Source organism: Python bivittatus, unplaced genomic scaffold (genome assembly GCF_059951505.1).
Source record: "Python bivittatus isolate LINGU-HERP-01145 unplaced genomic scaffold, Pbiv_v1 ctg000070_np1212, whole genome shotgun sequence".
NCBI classification, from domain to species: domain Eukaryota; kingdom Metazoa; phylum Chordata; class Lepidosauria; order Squamata; family Pythonidae; genus Python; species Python bivittatus.
The window spans coordinates 41,056,112-41,076,695 of NW_028277034.1; the positions used below are offsets into that span (position 1 = coordinate 41,056,112).

The 20,584-nt window shown below is 38.7% G+C and overlaps 1 protein-coding gene across 2 annotated transcripts; it reads left to right on the top strand.

Annotated features, from left to right (window-relative positions):
• Positions 1-1,852: 1,852 nt before the first annotated feature.
• On the top strand, positions 1,853-14,481 carry LOC103066859 (alcohol dehydrogenase 1-like). Of its 2 annotated transcripts, none has more exons than XM_007436146.4 (9): positions 1,853-1,956; positions 4,281-4,382; positions 5,406-5,547; positions 6,401-6,488; positions 6,590-6,809; positions 6,943-7,203; positions 8,950-9,085; positions 11,519-11,657; positions 14,117-14,481. In XM_007436146.4, exons 1-9 carry the CDS (start codon positions 1,939-1,941, stop codon positions 14,139-14,141), a joined length of 1,131 nt encoding a protein of 376 aa, XP_007436208.1. In that variant the 5' UTR covers positions 1,853-1,938; the 3' UTR covers positions 14,142-14,481. The 2 variants fall into 2 exon arrangements, with proteins under 2 accessions (XP_007436208.1, XP_007436207.1); XM_007436145.4 differs by having other exon boundaries at positions 1,862-2,086.
• The last annotated feature ends 6,103 nt before the right edge of the window (positions 14,482-20,584 follow it).

The window sequence follows — 20,584 nt, forward strand, 5'->3', positions numbered from 1 at the left end:
GCCTACCAGAATCTACATAGAATCTACCACATTCTGTGTATGCAAATACACTATATCCCCTTCCAGTGATGGATAAGCCTACTGTCATGAACTCATTCCATCTTCTTTTGAAGCCATGTAAATTGAGTTACTCCAATGTCTAGTAGTAAACATTCAAAGAAACAGTTTGATTTACCAGGGGTAGTCTTTATGCAGTTGCATTTTTAAGCAAATACCAAACTTCACTATCTATGAATTTGGAATAAGCCTTCTCTTATAAAAATATTTGCTCTTTATAAAAAAAAAATGAATATTTTTGTCAACAAATTGTTATAGTTGTTTACTTGTTTTGAGTATTTATCTTCAATCAGGCATATTAACTGGAAAATTATAATACTGACTCATAGTACAGATGTTATAATTCAAACATTACTTTTAGAATATGAACAATTTTCTTTAGGCAATCAAACAAGACCAAATAGAAAACAAACTTGAAAAATGTAGATGTTTCTTTTAGGCAAAACTTCTCAATTATTTCAACAATAACAATTTATGAAAAAAAAGGTCACTGGAAGCCCCTAATAACCCATAAAACTTCCCTATGGATGAGGTCATTCTCTACTATAGATCACAGCCACAATATGCGGGATGGATGACCACATTCTGGCAGATTCTTTCTCACAGGAGAATCCTGCAATTCCAGGCCATGAAGGAGTGGGAATTGTAGAGAGCATTGGGCTAGGAGTGACATGAGTAAAAGCAGGTATAGAGAAGATCCCCTCTGGCTTTTTTCATGTGTATTTTAATTTCTTCAAAATGTAATATGAATCTGGTGTAACTGGACAATGTGTCATTATATTGAGTCTGCACTGTACAGGACTGAGCTCATGTAACACATGATGCCATTGTTTTATTTTGGTTTTGTGCTGTTACATAAAGAGAGTTGGTTTGGTGTAGTGGTCAAGGCACATGAATTCTAGTCCCACCTTAGGCTTAAAACCAGCTGGTTGAGGGCCAATCCCTCTCTCTCACCCCTAGGTAGGAGCCAATGGCAAACCACTTCTGAAAATCTTGCCAAGAAAACTGCAGGGACTAGTCTAAGCAGTTGCCAGGAGTCAACACTGACTTGAAGGCACCCCCCCCACACACACACAAACACACACAAATTGTTATAAGCCACCTCAAGTATTAGTTTAAACAATAAGGCAGGGTGTAAATTCAGTAATACAAATAGTAATAACCAGTTACTGATTGGATTAGACATTACTGAAGAACTGAAGATAGTGAAATGGACCCCCATTTCTCAGGAAAAAGCATCATACTATTATTATCTACTAGTTTAATACACTGCTTTTTCTCCAGGAGCATGGAGTAGCACACACAACAGTCCCTCCTCCCATTTCCCCCAGCAGCAACTACAGATTGGGCTGAGAAAGAGACCTCTCCCAGAGAGCTTCTGTGGCTGATGGTGGACCAGATGGTCTCCCTGGTCCCAGTCCAACATGAAAAACTACTTTCAAAGTCTTTTAAGGACGAAAGTGGTTCTGCTTCTCTCCAAATCACCTATAACGAAAAGGGGGGGGGGGGAAATCCCTTTCCTACTGCACATCTGTTAACTAGTGTAGTCTTCTCCCCCAAATTCTGGTAAAACAAAGTCATGCCCTTTCACACCCCCTTTGCTCAAGAAAAAGTGAATATATATTTGGAAACGCATTTAGAGAGTCGCTTTACTCAAACTGCCTGACAGGGATTTCTTGTGACAGTTTCAGTACCTTATCGCACGTGGATGCCCTGATAAAAAAAAGACTAGCGCTTCTCCTGATTGTGTAGGCAAGTATTTGACTCCATTCCCCAGAGTCCTCCGCGGCGCGTCTACGGCAAGCGAAGAGTTCCGATTGAGAAACGGATTGCTCTTCGACCGCTCTTTGGCCCTAAAGGAATCTTGATGCTGGAAGAGAAATGCGTAGCGCCATACTGGTGATTTTGATGCATTATAGTCGCTTTTCCCCCCCCAGTTTTCCAAAGCGGTAGTCGAGGGTTCTCCGAGAGCGGGGTGGAAGGATCCTCGTGCGGTAGCTAGTTTGCAGACATGGATACTTCTGGGAAAGTAAGAAACTGTTTATTTTTCTAAGGGAAGAAGTAAACTAATCTAAAGCTGTAAACTAATTTAAACGCGAATCGCGTTTGCTAGTTTGTGGGCTAACTTTTGGTGCGAGCCCAGCCATTGTGGTTTGTAAATCACGGCTGATGGCTTCCCGCTTGTGTCCAGACCTCCTAATATGGGAACAGGTAGCTACCGTTAAGCAAAACCATGGCTTAATGCAGAGTTTAAGACAGCTTACCCTCTTGCACACTTGCTGTGAAACAATTGCAACAGTAAGATTTGTTGAAACTGGATGTGCGGGAATTATAGCTGAAATAATAGCTAGAAATCCAATATTTGTTTACTTGTATTCAAATACATAATGGACGACAAATCCAATCACCCCTAGACAGCATTGCCTCTGGTTGGTACAATGCATAGCCAATGAGCAATTTTTGTCTTGCTTGTTGGATAAGTTGTCCTTAAACTGGCACATCCTGAGTAGGTAAATAGATCCTAGTGGCTTTGCTTACAAGACTTTTACCCGTGGTTATTGCACTGTGCTTCATTTGGTAACCCTAGTGCAACACACCGAAACCAGATGGGCGGCATTCTCAAAACCTGCTAGACTAAAATGTGATTGGCTTCTTCATTGTTCACTGTGTGCCATGAATCCAAGCAATATGTTCAGTTGGGTTGATTTCTAGATAAATATGTTTATTAGCCAGCGTGGTGTAGGGGTTAAGACACCAGGCTAGAGACCGTGCCTTAGGCATGAAGCCAGCTGGGTGACCTTGGGCCAGTCACTCTCTCTCAGCCCTAGGAAGCAGGCAATGGCAAACCACTTCTGAAATCCTGCCAAGAGCACTGGAAGGACTTATCCAGGCAGTTGCCAGGAGTCAGCACTAACCTGAAGGCTTCCCCCTCCCCACACCAAATGTTTACACTTGTAATCTCATTTTCATGCAATTGCAGCTAGATTGGCATCTGAAGCACATAACTAGGAATTTAAGCTGCAGTTCTGTTAAGTCCTAGTATGTGCATAGCTACATTCATCCCTTATTTATTACATATAATAGTACAGTACAAGAACATATAATACATGACCTAGTGAAGACATGACTTCTGGAAAATGTATTGGACTGTATTGTAAGTTACTGATTGCACTCGCTGGGGATAAAAACCTTAGGAATAAAGTGATTTGGTAAGATAATACTGTTAATGTATAATTCTCCGAAGAGGAAAAGGCGCCCTGTTGCACCACTAGACTTAGGGTCATAGCTCAATTGTAGATTACATTTCATTTACTACTGTGTCCAGGTCCAAGTTTCAAGGTAAATCAGAAGTGGGCAATTTTTTAGTGGCTGGAAGCCACAACTAACATTTTGGGAAGGAAGGAAGCCACAACTAACATTTTGGGAAGGAGAATGAATTCTCCTTCCCAAAATGTTAGTTGTGGCTTCCAGCCACAACAGAGCATAAGGAATTTCTGATACTTCCCCCAGAGAGTCTGTTGGGAGTGGGGGGACAGATTGATCACTCTCTCACACACACACACACACACACACTCTTTTTTAAAATATGTCAAGTTTGTTTCACAGCTTGCACTTACATGTACTGCCTGCCTCAAAAAGTAGAAGAGCACTGACAGTTTTCAGCCACTCTAGTCAGAGGAGGCTCTAGAGATGGAAGAGGTCACCACCCTCAGATGTAGATAGCATGATGAGTAAACGTCCAGGGTTCTTACATGACAAAGAAATCCCTCCCCCCACATGTGCACAGTTGGGGTCATTGATTGCAAAAAGTTGGCTATACAGAAGCGTCTACAAGACCAAGGCTTTCATTAAAATGACTAGAGCAGCATTACACCCTTGCAGTGCAAGTTCTGCTCCTTTTGTACACATGTACATCATCATGATGCATGCCTAAAGGAAGTAGAGCTTGTGTTGCAATTGTGGGACATTAAGTTTGTCATTTGAGCCCTCCTGTGGAGGCCTCTGGTGCTATACCTCAAGTGAGCTGATTAGTCCCACTGGAATGGCAATAGGAGGCTTTTGCTATCACCCGCCATGAGCTGCTACATTGAGAAGGATTCTAGGCATAGAGCAATTTGTGATGTTATACTAGTGGAAAAGTTCTCCTACCTGGTTTCACCCACTTGGTGCTTTGCATAGGATTAGACTGAACATCGTATTTATTTTTGGTTTGGCTTTCCTAGGTTATCAAATGTAGGGCGGCTGTGGCTTGGGAAGTCGGCAAACCACTTTCTATTGAAGAGGTGGAAGTTGCTCCACCAAGGTACCATGAAGTTCGTGTTAAGGTAGATCAGTTTTTCTGAGTAATTTTCCACGGTCCTCTGGGGTGGGGAGATTCAGCTCTGAGTTTGCTGCTACTGGTTTTGGCATAACTTTGTGACATCCCATTTTCCTGAATTCTGAAGCAGCTGGGGCATCAATGCTTCCTAGTGCCAAGAAAGTATATGACATCATTTTGAAATTATCATATTTCAGTGCTTCATTTGGCATAAAATTATGGGATATTCGTCTTCCTTATATCATATGAAATTCCATACTAAATATTATATTTTATATAACTACTGCATAAAGAAGACTTTATAGTTTTGTACTGTTGATAAATTAGAGCAGCATTTCCCAGTGAGGTTTGAAGGAAGGGTAAATTAAAGAATACACAGAAGAGAAATTCTGCAGGGTAGTTTGAAAAAATGTGTATCTAAGTACTTTGATCCAGTTAAGGAGGAGGCCTTCACAAACATAAGAAAAATTCTAGATGTGTACCTCTTGCAATGTGACCATTTGGGTCAGAAATCCAAACTGGTGTGGGAATAGATATGTAGTTGCCAATGCCATTGATCAGCACTGCTTTGATATCAGGGAGGTATGAATTGGAATTCACAGTTTCTGCCTTGCACAGAAGTTGCAATAGGCAAACAATGGTTTAACTGCTTACAGACAACATGACTTACATAAATCACTGAAAAATATTTTGCCCTGTTTCCAAAATAATTGCATCCTTATCAGTAATTATATTTAGAACAAGTTTTATTCACTGTTTTTCTGTCTAATGGAGGAGGATCAAGGTAGATGGGTAGAGTTAATAGCATGCATTCCACTGGTGAAGATAAGCAGCATTCCGTCCTCTGGTCTGTCGCGTCAGAGTAGTAACATTCTTACACTGTTGTTTTTCTCCATGTGAAGATTGTTGGGAATCCGTAGACTTGCCCATATTCATACAGGATTATTGTGCATAGGTCACTGGAAACTCCTAGTAAGTACCCCCATAACTTCCCCTATGGTTGTACATAACTCTTTGTTTTCTATTATAGATAATAGCCACAGGAATATGCGGGACAGATGACCATGTCCTGGCAGGTTCTTTCCCCAAAGTAGAGTATCCTGTAATTCCAGGCCATGAAGGAGCTGGAATAGTAGAGAGTGTTGGGCCAGGAGTGACATGTGTAAAACCAGGTATAGAGAAGGTCCCCTCTGGCTTTTTCATGTGTATTTTAATTTCTTCAAAATGCAATGGGTATCCAGCATAATTGGACCATGTGCCATTCCACTGAGTCTGCACTGTACAGGACTGAGCTCAGATATTACAGGCCATGATTTGTTTATCTGGGATTTGCACTATAGGTTGTTTACAGTACCATTTTTCCTAGACTGCCCCAGAGGTCAGGGAGTTCTTGTCATACTACATAACTTAATTTGCTATTCATTGCAAGAATTTCTCTGTCATGGTGCTTCATATTTGGACACATCTAGAGCAATTGTGCCCCTTAGCCTCCCTTCACCATTTCACTCTTCTCTTCCCCCTCCCAGTGAATTTTTCTCTCTCAGACCTGTACTCTGTGCATCTGATGCAGTAACCTTTGATCTATGAAAATTTATGCAATGATAAATGTTTGTCCTTTGGATGGTACAATCAATTTTTACCAACCATGATTATGTTTTGCCATAAACCATGGTTTGCAAAGCTGAATTGTAAACTAAGTTTGTTTATACTTTACATACCATAGTTGCTAGGTTCATCCAACATACCAAGCCATGGTGCAGTGTGAATGAAGAATGTGACTTATTAAAGAAACTATTGTCAAGTGAAATGAACTGCTTCTAGGACATCTTTTTTAGTGATCCTTTTTTTTTCCAGTTCACAATGAATTGCAGTCTGAATTTTTATGAGTGCATTCAGAAGGTCGTTTCAACTGTGATAAATGCACTAGGAAAAGTCCATTTGTAGTGATCTTGATTTATAAAAATGTGAGTAGAAAACATTATCTTTTGGTCTGGAGTTTTCATGTTTTTCCCTTTGTATTTCAAGGAGACAAAGTGATTCCTCTTTGTCTGCCCCAGTGTGGAGAATGCAGCTCGTGTTTAAAATCAAACACCAACTGTTGCTTGAAAACTCAGTGAGTTCCTTTTGAAACGTTTTTTGTATTTTTCTTGATTCTTGGCAATGCACGTACAGTTTTTTTTTTCTTATTGACAAGTCCAATCATTTCTGAAACAGCATCTGCGAACCACAAAATCTGATGCCTGACAAAACCAGTAGATTCACCTGCAAAGGGAAGCAAGTTCATCACTTCCTTTGGATCAGCACTTTCTCTGAATATACAGTCATGCCTGACTCTACAGTTGTTAAAATTGATAGTGCTGCACCTCTGGATAAAGTCTGTCTTTTTGGCTGTGGATTCTCTACTGGTTATGGGGCTGCCCTCAATACAGCCCAGGTGAGAAAACCTATCTATAAGTTCCTTGATGGTCTCTCAAATTCTGTGCCATTTAAGAACTGCTTCACCAATCTGTTATGTTGCTGGGTGTAGCTTGAACGTATCTATGCTGTCTTTCTCCATGACTCTGTAGGTTACACCTGGATCCACCTGTGCTGTTTTTGGTTTGGGAGGAGTTGGTCTCTCTGTGGTCATGGGATGCAAAGCAGCTGGAGCATCTCGTATCATTGGGATTGACATTAACAGAGACAAATTTGAAAAGGCAAAAGAACTGGGAGCTACAGAATGTCTTAACCCTCAAGATTACAAGAAACCCATTCAAGAAGTACTGCTGGAAATGACTGGACATGGTGTGGATTATGCCTTTGAGGTTGTTGGATGTTTGGAGACATTGGTATGTGCTGTATTTAATCAAAATGTATTGGCTCTGTTTTGCCATTTGATGCTAGATTCAATGAAAACAGTATAGTAACACTTTGATTTAATAGACCATTCAGGATGACAGAACATGTGCTACTGCCAGCTATCTAAGCCTGAATGTACATCATTTATGTATATATGCATCATTTTATTTCATTTGCATAACTGCATTCTTATGCAAATGACATAAATTGCATCAATATGCAAGTGACAATAATTGATCCAAATTTAAATGAATTGTCTGAACTACTTCGATATAATGGGCTTAATCTAATATTTTGGAGAGATGTTGGGGCACAGATTTTGTCCATTGCATCCAAAGTCTGGAAATGGCAATCCATTAAATCTAGATTCTACTGAATGTATATTTTCTTCAGGCTTGCTGTATTAATATTTTCTTGAAATATTTATCATTATAATGAACAGTTGTTTCGTAAGAATCAAGCCAAAGGATCATCTAGTTCAGTGTTCTTTGTCTCCCAGTAACCTAATAGGTTCATTTGGGAAACTGTCAAATGGGATGAGTCTAGTAGTATCTTTTAAGATTAACCAGTGTTTATTTTAAGCTTTTGTGAGCTGCAATTCACTTGATCAGTGACTTGATTGATTTGAGATTGAAATACACAGGGATGAGGGAGGAGTGGGGAAAAGGGAAGGGGATGGCAGAGTAGTAATATAGATGAAAGTGGCACAGGAAACAGGTTTCAAGCACCTAATTATTTATCAAGGTGTATTTTAATTTCACATCAATCCCTATCTTTTTAACCCCACATCTGTCAAGCCCCTCTGCAATTAATGAAGCAATTTGCAGGTCATGAAAATAAATATTGGTTAATCTTAAAATCTGATTTTTTTTTTTCCCTAGACAAACATAGCTCTCTTTCTACAATGTCTCAAAGAGGATATAGGGACAATACCCCTCTTCCCTTCCTGCTTCTCAGCAGCTACGGTTTAAAGAATTCAGAGGAAGTAAATGGCCATCAAGACAACAAACAATTGATAGTTCAGCCCTCGTGAATCAGTCAGTATGGTGTAGTGGCTAAGATGTTCAATCAAGCTGGGGAGAGCCAGGTTCAAGTCCATCGCCAACCACAGAAACTCACCATAGATACCTCTTTTAAACAGTCTCATTTGTTGGCCATCACCATTTTGAAGACAATGAGTTTGTAGTACACTGTGTAAAAATGGATCCCCTTTTATTTCAAATGTCCTGCCCTTCAGGCAGCTCTTCCATGCCAAACAGACTGCCAAGGAGCCCCTCCATATCGGAGACTGAGCTCTTGTATGTCAGTAGCTAGAACCCACACGTGGTTCAGTTAGGGTACTTGGAAGACCAGATCTGTTTTATTGATATTTTTCAAGAGCAAATGGATGGATGCTCTTCAGGGATACAACTGTCAGTACTGAAAAATCACCAATCAACTTTCCAGAAAGATGAGAGAACCTTGAAATGCCATCAGTTGATTCTTCTGTAACTTTAGACCATGGTTGGTAAACATTGTTTAGGGAAGCATGTAGCTCAGTTCTTACTGGGTAGCATAAGCATAAGTGATGGCTATATGCAGATAGCAGAACAGTCAGTATATATTTGCTTTATGCTAAATCAGCACCTTAGTTATCCTTCCCATTTCCAGCATCAGATATTTTTCGCATTCATCCATTGTCCCTTTTTTCTTTGCGTGGCAAAAACTTCTTTAATTTCTTCCCTTTTTTCAATCAGACAGCTGCTTTGGCATCTTGTCACATGGGCTGTGGGATCTGTGTGATGGTTGGTGTGCCTCCCTTAGGTGCACAACTCTCCTTTGATCCTATGCTGCTTTTTACAGGACGCACCATGAAAGGGAGTTTCATTGGAGGTAGGTTGATAGTTGAAAGATAAGTGAACAACTAATATACAAATATTTACTGTTTTCTTTGTTCTTTAGTGTGGAATTACAGTGGGAATGATGATATGTGAACATGTATATACTTATAAACTGGAATTTGTCCTAGGATAATTGGTTCATTTGATTTGTGGCTGTATTATGCTGCATTATGATGTTTTAGGGCTGTAAGGTTGGAATAAGAGCAGAAAGTAGCTATAAAATTACATTTGCTGTGTGGTACTCAGCCCATTAAGCAATAGTGTGAAGATGGGGGTGAATGGAGCTTTCTACATACATCCTGTCATATAGAACACCCTAATGTTATAGTATTTGAGTTAAATATATTTTCAATATGTATCTTGCTCAGGGTGAGGGAACAGTGTTCCTGTTCTGGGAGATCTTTTTTATTGTTGTTGTCATTTAATAAAGCAGAAGATTAAGGAGAAAAATAATTGATAGCAAAAAGGAATAAAAAAGCCACGCAATAGCAGGATTGTATATATAAGGGCTTCCCATATGTCAATAGATGTATGAAATTTTATACAACGGTTTCAATGAAGGATAAACATTCTTCACTGCAATTGCCAATACATAATCTACTTCTATAAGCAACTCATTCATAAGTCTCAAATTATATTCATTCTTCAATGCACTGAATAAGTGGGACCATAAATTTATCTTGACAATGTCGAGGGACAAGAAGAAAGGCATGGAGAATCCATTTCCATTGTCCAGCCATCAATTACCATATAATAGGCATATAGTTCAAAAGAGTATGGATGTCTGAAAATATTAAACTTTGTCTCAAAGTCAAGTTAGTATGAGTAATTATTTCTTTCAATAGTACGTTACAAATACTGTGAATTCATTTATGTTCAAATAATTGATTGCTACTCTATGTTTTTCATATTTGCATTTTGTAAATTTATGTTCTTTTAAATGCAGGAACGTCTTCTACAAGACAGGGCTGATACAGTAATTATCAGGGTTGCAATATGTGTCGAGAGGAGATATGTTATTTATTTATCAGTTGGGTTTATACTCCACCTTTCTAATTTGGCAAGTATTCAAGGCAGCTAAAACGTATTAATACTAAAATTAAAAAGCAATATTAAAAAGTATAAATTGAGATTAAAATAAATTAATAATTAAAATTCTGGCAAAAGAAATTGTCTTTATAGATTTTCTAAACAGCAAAGAAGGAAGTACATTTTATAGCCTGGGAGCCATACAAGAGAACAGGCCTCTGAAACCCAGATCATCTTCAAAAGGGATTCTCCTGCAGATCCTAGTGGCTAGACAGTTTGGCTCTTGTATAAACTTTCTCCTTCTGTTGCAATCCTAGCAAATTCCCATCCCATCCCATTTTATCTTCAGAGAGAGTTTGTGCACTCTGAAAACTCTTCATGATTGTTGTATATCAACCTTCTCCATTCTGGTCTCCTCCAAATGCTCTGCTTAGGGTCACTCATGGCCTTGTCACTTCCCAGGTGGGTTATTGTAATGTGCTCTACATGGGGCCACCCTTGAAGAGTATCCAGAAGCTTCAACTGGTGTAGAATACAGCGCTGTTAGCAGTAATGTGTGCCCCTAGAATGGCACATGTCACACCTCTGCTCCATGAGCTGCATTGGCTGCCAGTTTGCTTTTGGGTCCAATTCAAGGTGCTGGTCTTGAACTTTAAGCCCTTCATGGCATGGGGCCAGGTTATTTGAGGGACTGCCTCTTCCCGATTACATCTGCCCATCTCATCAGATCTGGCAGAAGAGGTATGTTGCAGGTCCCATCTATTAAGGAGTTACATCTGGCAGGAAATGGGCCTTTTCTGCTGTGGACCCCCTACCCCCAAGCTGAAATTGGTCTCTTCCTTGCCATCCTTCTGGAAAACCTGGCTGGCTCAACAGGCCTGGGGGTGCCAAGGAAATGGTGACCTGCTGAGGTGGCTCCACTGTTCATAATATCCAAGCTCTCACCTAGCCTTTTTTTAATAATAATATTAATATTTTTAATGGCATTCTGTTTTAATATTGTTATTTAATTGTCTTATTGTACACCTCCCAGAGTCATGTTTTGTGAGAAGGGCGGACATATAAATTAGATAGATGGATGGATGGATGGATGGATGGATGGATGGATGGATGGATGGATGGATGTGTTGGACTTCATCTGGATACCAGGTTGGAGAAAAGCTGCCATCTTTCTTCCAGAAAATTAAGTAGCAGTTAAAAGTAAATGTTTAGCAATTCATGTGCTTCTAGTTTCAGGTTACTCTGTATTTCGTAAGCTGTACAAAAATTAATGTTGTAAGTGTTGTTATGAGCATTTTTGCAAGTTGCCAAAAAAGTTTGGCAACTTGCAAAAATGTTCATGGGAAGCAGAGCCAACAACATCTAGTAGGTTACATTGTTGTTTTGTTTTTTCTAGGCTGGAAGATGAAAGATTCAATTCCTCAATTGGTCTCCAGTTACATGGAAGGCAAATTTAAACCAGATATTCTGATCACCCACATTTTACCATTCAGTGATATTGGAAAAGGATTTGACTTGCTTCATGCTGGGAAGAGGTGAGATTTTTGCCCTATCATTACCTACTTTTAAAAGAAGTAGCTTCAGCTCAGAATTGTTTCATCTGTACACAGAGCAGGTATTAATGATTAGATGTTGTAGCTCCTTAAAGATCAAAGGGAATTGCCAAGAGACTGAAGAATTTCCTGCAGTTTTCTTACATTTTCACCTCACCAGAGCAGCTGTGCTAGCTAAAAGTCTAGCTAAAAGTCCTGCACTCAGTTCAGGATACAGATGTGATACCGCTGTTCCTGCCCATTTTCCACAATACCAAGGAGATGTATACTCCCTCTGATATGAAGATAATTTATAGCAATCTTTCCTTACCTATTAATGTGCGGTTCAATTCTGGAAATTGAAGTCCACACATCTGGTTAGGAAAGGCTGTTCATGACTAACTAATTGATAGGCTTCTCATTCCTAAATCCGATTAACCCATTTTAAAGCTCTCCAGTTGGTGGCTATCATCACATATTTTGAGATTTCAGCAAACAAATCATGGTTCAGTGTGATGTGTAGCCATGATTTATTGCCCACATTATATGTGAGCCAAAACACTTAGACTTCTTCAACAGATCTTTTTTTTAATCTAGGTCAGCCTTCCTAATTTGATACCCTCAATATTGTTTGAAATTCCCAGATTCTTAACTGTCATACTTAATTTTTTCTTATTTATTTGATTGGTTGGTTGGTTGGTTGATTTCTATATCACCCACTACCAAAGTTTCTGGATATTGTGCAAAAATCAAGCATGTTAAAACAAAAACTCCCCAATAAAATTAATTATTAAATTGCTATTTAAGACGTTAAAATGTTTACATTGCACCTCTAAATAAGGTTAAAGGTGAATTGAAAGGGTGTGTTTTTAAAGCCTTGCGAAGGCAGTCCCCATATCCCATTGGGAAGTGAGTTCTACATAGACAAACCCCTCCCCTCCCTCCTGGGAAACAGCAGCCACAACTGGCAGCCACAGGAACCAGCTGCGTTCAGCTGATACAAGTAGGCAGTGAGAGTCTTGGAGGAGGAGATGACATTATCTTAGGTATTCCAGGTCTGAGCCATTTGGGGGTTTAAAAACAACAAGCAATAACTTCTACTGCTTCTGGATGCAAATTGGCAACCAGATTTTAGAATTAACATGATGTGGGCTGTTTGAGATAAACCAGAGATCAACTTGGCTTGAGCAGTTTGTCCCAATTAAAGCTTTTAAGTCACACACACAAACAGCCTTATGTAAAGCATAAGTCAAGCCTGGAAGTTATAAGTAGATACTGACCTAATCAAGAGTCACTCCCAAGCCGTACACCCACTCTTTTTGGGAGAGTGTGACTTCATCAAGAACAGACAGCTTCACCCAAAACTTAGAATGATGACCTTTCACAATGAATATTTTTGTCTTATGTAGATTCAGTTTCAGTTTGTTTTCCTTCATTCAGCCCATTACTATCCTTAGGCAGACCTTCAAGGGAGTTGCCCCATTACCTGATAGTGTTACCTGGAAGACTGGATTTCAAGGTTGTTGGTGTATTGGTAGCCCTTTGCTCTCAGTCTCCTAATGACCTCTCCCAGCAGTTTCTGTATATATTTAAAAAGCACTGGAGACCAAATGGAGCCTAGAGGAACTCCATATGTCTGTTCCTCCTTTGTGGAGCACTAGTCCCCAAGCAACACCATCTAGGACCATCCTGCCAGGTAGGAATGGAACCACTGCAAAGCAAGGCCCCTAATTCCCAAGCCTGCAAAGCTGTCCAGAAAGATACCGCGGTCAATGGGAGGAAAAACTGCCAAGAGAACTAAGAAAGACAACATTCCTATCCCATTTGTCCCTCTCCAAGTGCAGATCATCCATGAAGCTGACCAGTGCAGTTTCACTTCAGTACATGCTGGAGCATGTGGCTGCCAAATGAGATAAGGCTCTGAAATTATTTTGCAAATTTTTTGTTCGATGCTGGGCACTCTGTTTCTGGCTTCCTTCTAATAGTGAAGCCAGGTTGTTGAAGCAGTTGGTAAGTGGTTGACGCAAAGGACTGTGGGGAGGTAAAGTGCAGGAGAAGCAAAAGGGAGACTCCTCAGATATGCATGTTACTTTGTTGTTGAACACCCAGATTTCTCCATTGTTTTGTAAGCTGCCTCATGAGTGAATCTACTTATACTCACACTGGGTGCCATTCCTATGTGGCCCACAGCTACCTGACTAGGTGAGTCTTCCACAGCACTGAATACTTATGGATGGTAAATGCTGTTGTCCTGACAACATTACCACAAAGAAGTCCAACAGTCACGTTTCCCAACTGCACAGCCTACCTTTCCCATAGTTCCAAAGTTAGCAGTAATATCTGTCAGCAGGATTTTAAAATAGGAAATCAGTCACAGGCATGAATTTAAAAGTATTTGCTGTTCTGATCATTTTTTCTTTACAAAAGAATGTGGAAAGTGAAGCCTGTGTTTTATTTTTCAGCATTCGTACTGTCTTGATGTTTTAAGTTGCTCAACTTGCTGAATCTGTCTGGAAGTCTTTAGCCTGGAACCACGAAGAATACCCTTTTCCTTGGCTCTGTGCTTGTTCTGAAAATACTGGCAAAAGATGCTTCTATTTTGTCTCACCGTGTGTTTATGTTTAGAACGTAGCATAAACTACATGATTTACAACATGGAAAGTTGATTTTACTTGCTCCAGATGCTGAAAAATTCCAAGTCATGATCTTAATTCTAAAATCGAAGATTGTGCTTTTATCACAGAACACAATCCAGCATTTCTAAGGCTCCAAAATGGAATAAAATCAATCATACCTACATAAAATGATAGGTGTGCGTTGGAAAACTCATGTCTTGCATTGCTTAGACTTATGGTGTTAGAATGTGACATGATTCACTAATTGAATTATACCAGAATGGCACCTGATTAGTGAAGAGGGATTATGACCAATCCCTCTTGACCACCTTCTCCTTACAAGAGGTCATTAGGAGACTGAGAGCAAAGGGCTACCAATACACCAATACAATTCTCCTTACACCTTCTCCTTACAACTCCACAGCACTCATTCCATTGAAACAGGGCCAAACATCAAGGCAGTCCCTTGGTGCCAAAAGCAGCTCTTCTCCTCTGGCAGCCCAGGGCCACACATGCTGCAGCCTCCCTTCATTTTCTCTGCACTGCAATTCTTTTGTTGAGTCAGTGATCACCTGGGGACTTGGACCCAGTCTGACACCTCAACCATTGCGCTGGTGGTCTTAGGAAGTAGGTGCCTCTGCCATATACTTTGATATCAAAAGAGCTGAGACGTACTCTTGCTTTCTCTCCTGTTCTTGCTTCCTTACCACCTATAGCTTATTGTGCTGAAGATAGAATGGAACTACCTTCCTTGGCTTGCTCTCCAATCTGTATGCCAATCATGCCAACTCTGTCTGCACATTAAGTGCAGAGTCAATGGAACTAGATTCCAAAGCATCTATTTATTTATTTGTTTTATTGCTTTTAAAATAATGACAAAAAACAGAAAAAGACAAATTGACTTGCTTATTAAAAGAAAACTCAAACAATTACTACCTTAAAACTGATGGAAATGGCAGAAAATGACAAATTGACTTGCTTTTTTGTTTCAACTCAAACAATTACTCCCTTAAAGAATGGAAATCATCAATGGACTATTTGCAAAATGCAGGTGGGGTGAAGCTTACATGGAGATTTGAAGATTAGATTATAAATGTAATGGGATATATTAGACAAAGAATTATTCTTATTTAATGTATTAAAAACCAGCACTCATGATAGCCTTATTATTTCTAAGACCAGAGATAGATTGGAAGTTATCTATTTTTCATACCTTTTCTTCCTTTACTTCACTTTTTCTTTTTCTTTTTCTTTTCCTTTTCTTTATATTTTGTATTTTAAATTTTCTATTTCTAACTTTTAAATGTGTAGCTTTAAAATTTCAATATTAAAATAATAAAAAATATTATTAAATAATGACGAAAAAGAACAAAAGGACAAAACACAAAATTGTAATAGAAATACATACATTGTCAAGGAAAAGAAAAAAAAACAGTGCTTTTTAAAAAAGTGGGAAAAAATACAACAAAGGAAAAAAATATCATTTTAACAGTAAATAGTTACAATTCTATATATACTAATCTAATTCAAATATTATTCAAGTACGTATATATTTATACATTTACATGACTATCGTGGGTTTTTTTTTAACCTACTGTATTTTATATAAATGAGCCCCATATTTCATTATACTTGTCCATACAAAGTCTATGTCTATAGGCAATCCTCTCATAAGTGGCAAGTGCAATCAGGTCTTCAATTCATTGAGTAAAAGGGGCCATGCATTTATCTTTCCAATGTTGCAATATCAGTCTTTTGGCCATAGTAAGGACACAGAGATAGATATGCCAAAGCATCTATCAACAGCTCCAATAATTATTTTAGGTGTGCTTAATTGTATCATGCAAAACTAATCAACAAAAGAAAAGTACACATACAATAGCATCAAAGGATCAACACTGCTTCAAATTGGATAAGCATAGCAATTTTTTAAAAAGGGCCTGGCAAAGCATGACAAGTGGGACAACTGCAACACTTTCATTATATTGCTTTAAAGTTTTCTTCCTTGACCTTTGGTTGGAAAAGGCTCATTTAAATTTGTCGACACATACAACAGGAACAATCCTTAGTCACAAATCATCTGCATCTCCAGTGTTTTACAATTCTTCTAGCCAATTCCCATTTCCCCAAGAAATCAACCAAATAGATTTTAAATACTGAAGATATACTAAGAATGGATTCATCTATAACATAAAGCAATTGATCTGAAGTCATTCTGATGTCAACCCAAAAACCAACAATAATGAGGACAAGACCAAACCATGCTCTTACAGTCTCAGTAATATAAATCAGCCTTCCCCATACTGGGTGCCTTTCAGTTATGTGGACTTCAACTTTCAGATGACTCAACTTTATTGGTTGGGGATTATGCAAATTGAAGTCCAACAATTGCAGGGCACCCAGCTTGGAAAAACCTGATGGAAGTGGACATGAAGAACTGCTTATCTATGGTATCCTTTTATGTGCTTCAAAACTATGATAGGATGTGACAGCTATAATAAATTGCTGGTTAAGGCTTTAGAGACTCCTGAATTGAAAGGTACTGAAAACTTAATTTGGGACTTTGGAGTAGAGACGAGACCAAAAGATTGTATCTTATTTTTAAAAGAGAAAAGATGGGGAAAAAATCCTTTTCAAAAGATACAAGCCATTTTGTTTGGCCTTATGTGAACTGAAACCATTTATGTTGTGTGGAATTTTTGTTGATGAAAGAAATATGATTTTTATATTGTCTTGGGGTCACCCAGTCAGATGTTGGAAGCCTTGAACAAGTTGGAGCAATTCCTGGGAGTCATGCAAAAGGAAGAATAATGATTTGAATGTCAAAGGGAGTATTAAAAAGGCTTTCATCTAAGTAGGATTGAATGCTATTTTGCATTATGTGCTGCTAGTAAAAAAAAAAAATGCTAGCAATATGAGAGAAAATGTATTAGAAATCCTCATGAAAGGCAGCCTTAAAACTAATTTTTAAAAACAGAGTTGCATGCAAAACTTTGTTTCCCTAAATCTCGTAAGCAAATAGAATTTGACACAACTCACTACATGATACAGAGCTGCACATCATTTTGCTATTTGAATGTATACTTATAATATATGGATAACTAATTAAAAAAAAACCAATATGGTGGATGGAGAAGTTTGAACACCCTTTCAATTAGTACTTTCTTATAGCTCCTTTAATAGAACTAACAGCTTCCAAATGTTTCCTGTAGCCAGCTAAGTCTTGCTTTTTGGAAGCTTTTTTTTTGCTTTTTTCCCCCCACTCTTCCTAGCTCAGAAATATTCTTAGATCTCTTGTATGCATTGCGTGTTTGAGATCTCCCCACAGATTTGTAATAATAGTCAAGCATGAGGACTGTGAAAGCAAGTCTAAACTTATTTTATCTTTCTTCCTATTAGTGCTTCAAGGTTGATTTAGAGGTATGTTTCAGATCATTGTCTTGCTGAACCATCCAACCCTTTGTACCTTCAGTTTAACTGCCTGTGGTACATTAACTTCCAGATTGTACTATTACTTAGTTCAAGTAATTTTTCCTTCCATTTGTGCAATAGTTTCTGTGGCCACTGGCTGCCTCACAACTGTACCGCATAATAGAGCGGCACAACTCTTGTATTCAAGGTCATCTTGTCTTCAAATGTTTCACCTTTTTTCTCCAAATTTAACTTACATGATTGTGGTTGGACAGTTTGATATGTGTTTCATCAATCCAAAGCACTTTGTCCCAGATTGTTTCAAGGTTTTCTTTTGCAAAATTTAGACATTGACTTCTGTGATGAGGTCAGAGAGAAATTTCCTTCTGACAGCTTTCCTGTGCAGATCAGTGTTGTGTAAGTAATGATGTCCTATTGAACTGTGGAAAGGTACTCCAGTGTCTGCTAAACTTTTCAGTAGGTTGTATGTAGTGGGTCTGTGGGTTCTGTTTTGTAGTGAGTTCTAGCTGAGATTTTGCTTTGTGTTCTGTATCTTGCTTTGACTACAGCAGTTCCATATAACTTCCATTTCTTAATGTTTCTCACAATTAAAATTGCTAACTGGAAGCGTTCAGGGTTTTTTCTAGCCATCCCCTGCTTTTAAGAATTCACTATCTTCATTTTCAAATGCTCAGCTGCTTAGTTATTAGTTATTAGTCCATAGTTATGGAAAGTAGACAAAACAACCAGTACAACATGAGCAGGCTGAAGGGTCGGTGTATTTGTCACCTGTGAAATTGTCTTCATCTTGCTAACTGTAGGCCTAATGAGTCAAATCACCTTTTGAGGCTTGTTAATAACTTCATAGTAAAAAAAAAAAAAATGTAGCATTGAATCACCTGGAAGAGAGTCCAAACTTTTCCACTTACTATGTTCAAATTCATCTCAAAACATCAAGGTCCAGGCCTTTAATATTTGTGGGAGAACCAGCGGCCAATCCAAATGCAAAAAATGCAAAGAGATAAGTTTTAGAGCAGAAACAGATTAAAACGAGAGAGAGGCCAAGATCTACTGTAATAAATTTAGGTGTTTCAGGACAAGAAATAGGTGAGTAGTTAAAAACAGGAAGAGATCAATTTTAAGAGGATCTGGACTATCTGTGGTGTCCCCACATCATGGAGAAGTTGCCTGATTTGAGGAGTAAGCAGGACTTTAGGGCTTCATAAGTTTTGGTGCACAGCGATTGGCATTGAAGGTGGGGGAGTCAGATAGCAACACTCAGGTAGGTACTGTAGCAGTGTAACTTGCCAACTCTCATCCTCTAAGCCAAACAAAATAGCTTAGGAAAAAGCTTTTGAGGGATACAGGTAGTCCTCGACTTACAACCATTCATTTAACGACCATTTGAAGGCATGTATTTATGACAGTTGCAGCGTTCTGGGATCACGTGACCACTATTTGTGACCTTCCCAGGGGGCTTCTCACAAGCAGTCAATGGAGGAAGCCGTATTCGCTTAACGACTGTGGTGATTTCCTTAATGACTGTGGCAAAAAAGGTTGTAAAATTGGGTGTGACTCAGTTAACAACCACATCACTTAGTGATGGAAGTTCCAGTCCCAATTGTGGTCATAAGTCAAGGACTACCTGTAGTGTAAGAGGTGGTTGCCCAACTGATAAAGATGCAGGAGACCATTATGTAAACAACTAGCTTCCATCTTTCCCATTATCAAGGAAGAGTCATGCCTCCTTCCTGCAAATACTGTGAGAAGGAGAACCAAATACATGTTGGTGTTAAATTGAAAATATTTCACTTGCTGAAATTCTTGTACCCCGGCCCTTTCATCTTAATAAAACTTGCTAAAGACAATTCTGTGAGAATTCTGGTTGAAAAAGAAAAGACAAAAAGTCAATATTTTATAGAGAGGGGGCTTTTTTGGCGGGGGGGGTAAAGTACTGCTCATTATCTTTACAATATCTTTGATTCATGGTCCAGTGACTCCAGGAGACAAACATAGCTCCCTCCCCCAACAAGCAGGAATTAGATTCATGCATAATACTAGGCTAGGTCATGTTTTATTGGGTTATTGAATAAGCCACAACTGGGTAATTTATACGTGCTTAGCCATAAACCATGTTTTTATCACAAAATGATTTTATGCAGCTTCAGTCATTTTGCTCTAAACAGCTCACAAGCAAAAATACAGTAACATCAGAATACAGTCATAAAAACCATAACCATATACTGTCAAATTGTATAACAAATTCAAAATAATAATTCCTTTTAAAAATATAGTTGCATGCAAAACTTTGTTTCCCTAAATCTTGTAAGTAAATAGAATTTACAGTGGCAACTATTTTCAGACTGTTTTATTTGGCTAAATTTGCCTGGCACTCTCTATACTGGCTGTGCTTGTGTGATATACTGAGCTACAAACGAGCCAAGTATATTTCAATCTAGCATATTGGGCAAACATAACTGGAATGGTTAGCTTATGGTTCAGTGTGTTGGGCCAACAAAGAATACATTATGGGTTTGATTTCCAGGGACACACGGGTAGAAATTTGACAATAATTTTAAAATAATAATAATAAATTCGGGTAATTGAATCAATCTTAAGTAGCCATGGATTAGTGAATAGGTTAAAATAAATCAACCATGGATAAGCCTGTCATGCAAATACAGCTTTTGGGTAGGCATTTTCTGTGAGTAGTCATTTAAATTTTTCCCTGGTGCACCAGGGCAGTATGGGAAATTTAGAGCTATAGCTTTTGGGGTAGTTAGTGTTGCATGTGCTGGACATTTTGTTAAGGACCCATAGAAAAAGAACTGGTCCTAGTTTTCCATTTATATTATCTGTCCTATGAACTGTCATTTTTGTTCTGATAAATCTTTGCCTTGACAA

Bases quoted from the DNA above. Each gene is read 5' to 3' on its own strand.
- LOC103066859 (XM_007436146.4), top strand. The intron at 5,548-6,400 runs GTATAGAGAAGG...TTGTATTTCAAG, and splicing joins AGTGACATGTGTAAAACCAG to GAGACAAAGTGATTCCTCTT. The intron at 11,658-14,116 runs GTGAGATTTTTG...TTTATTTTTCAG, and splicing joins TTGCTTCATGCTGGGAAGAG to CATTCGTACTGTCTTGATGT.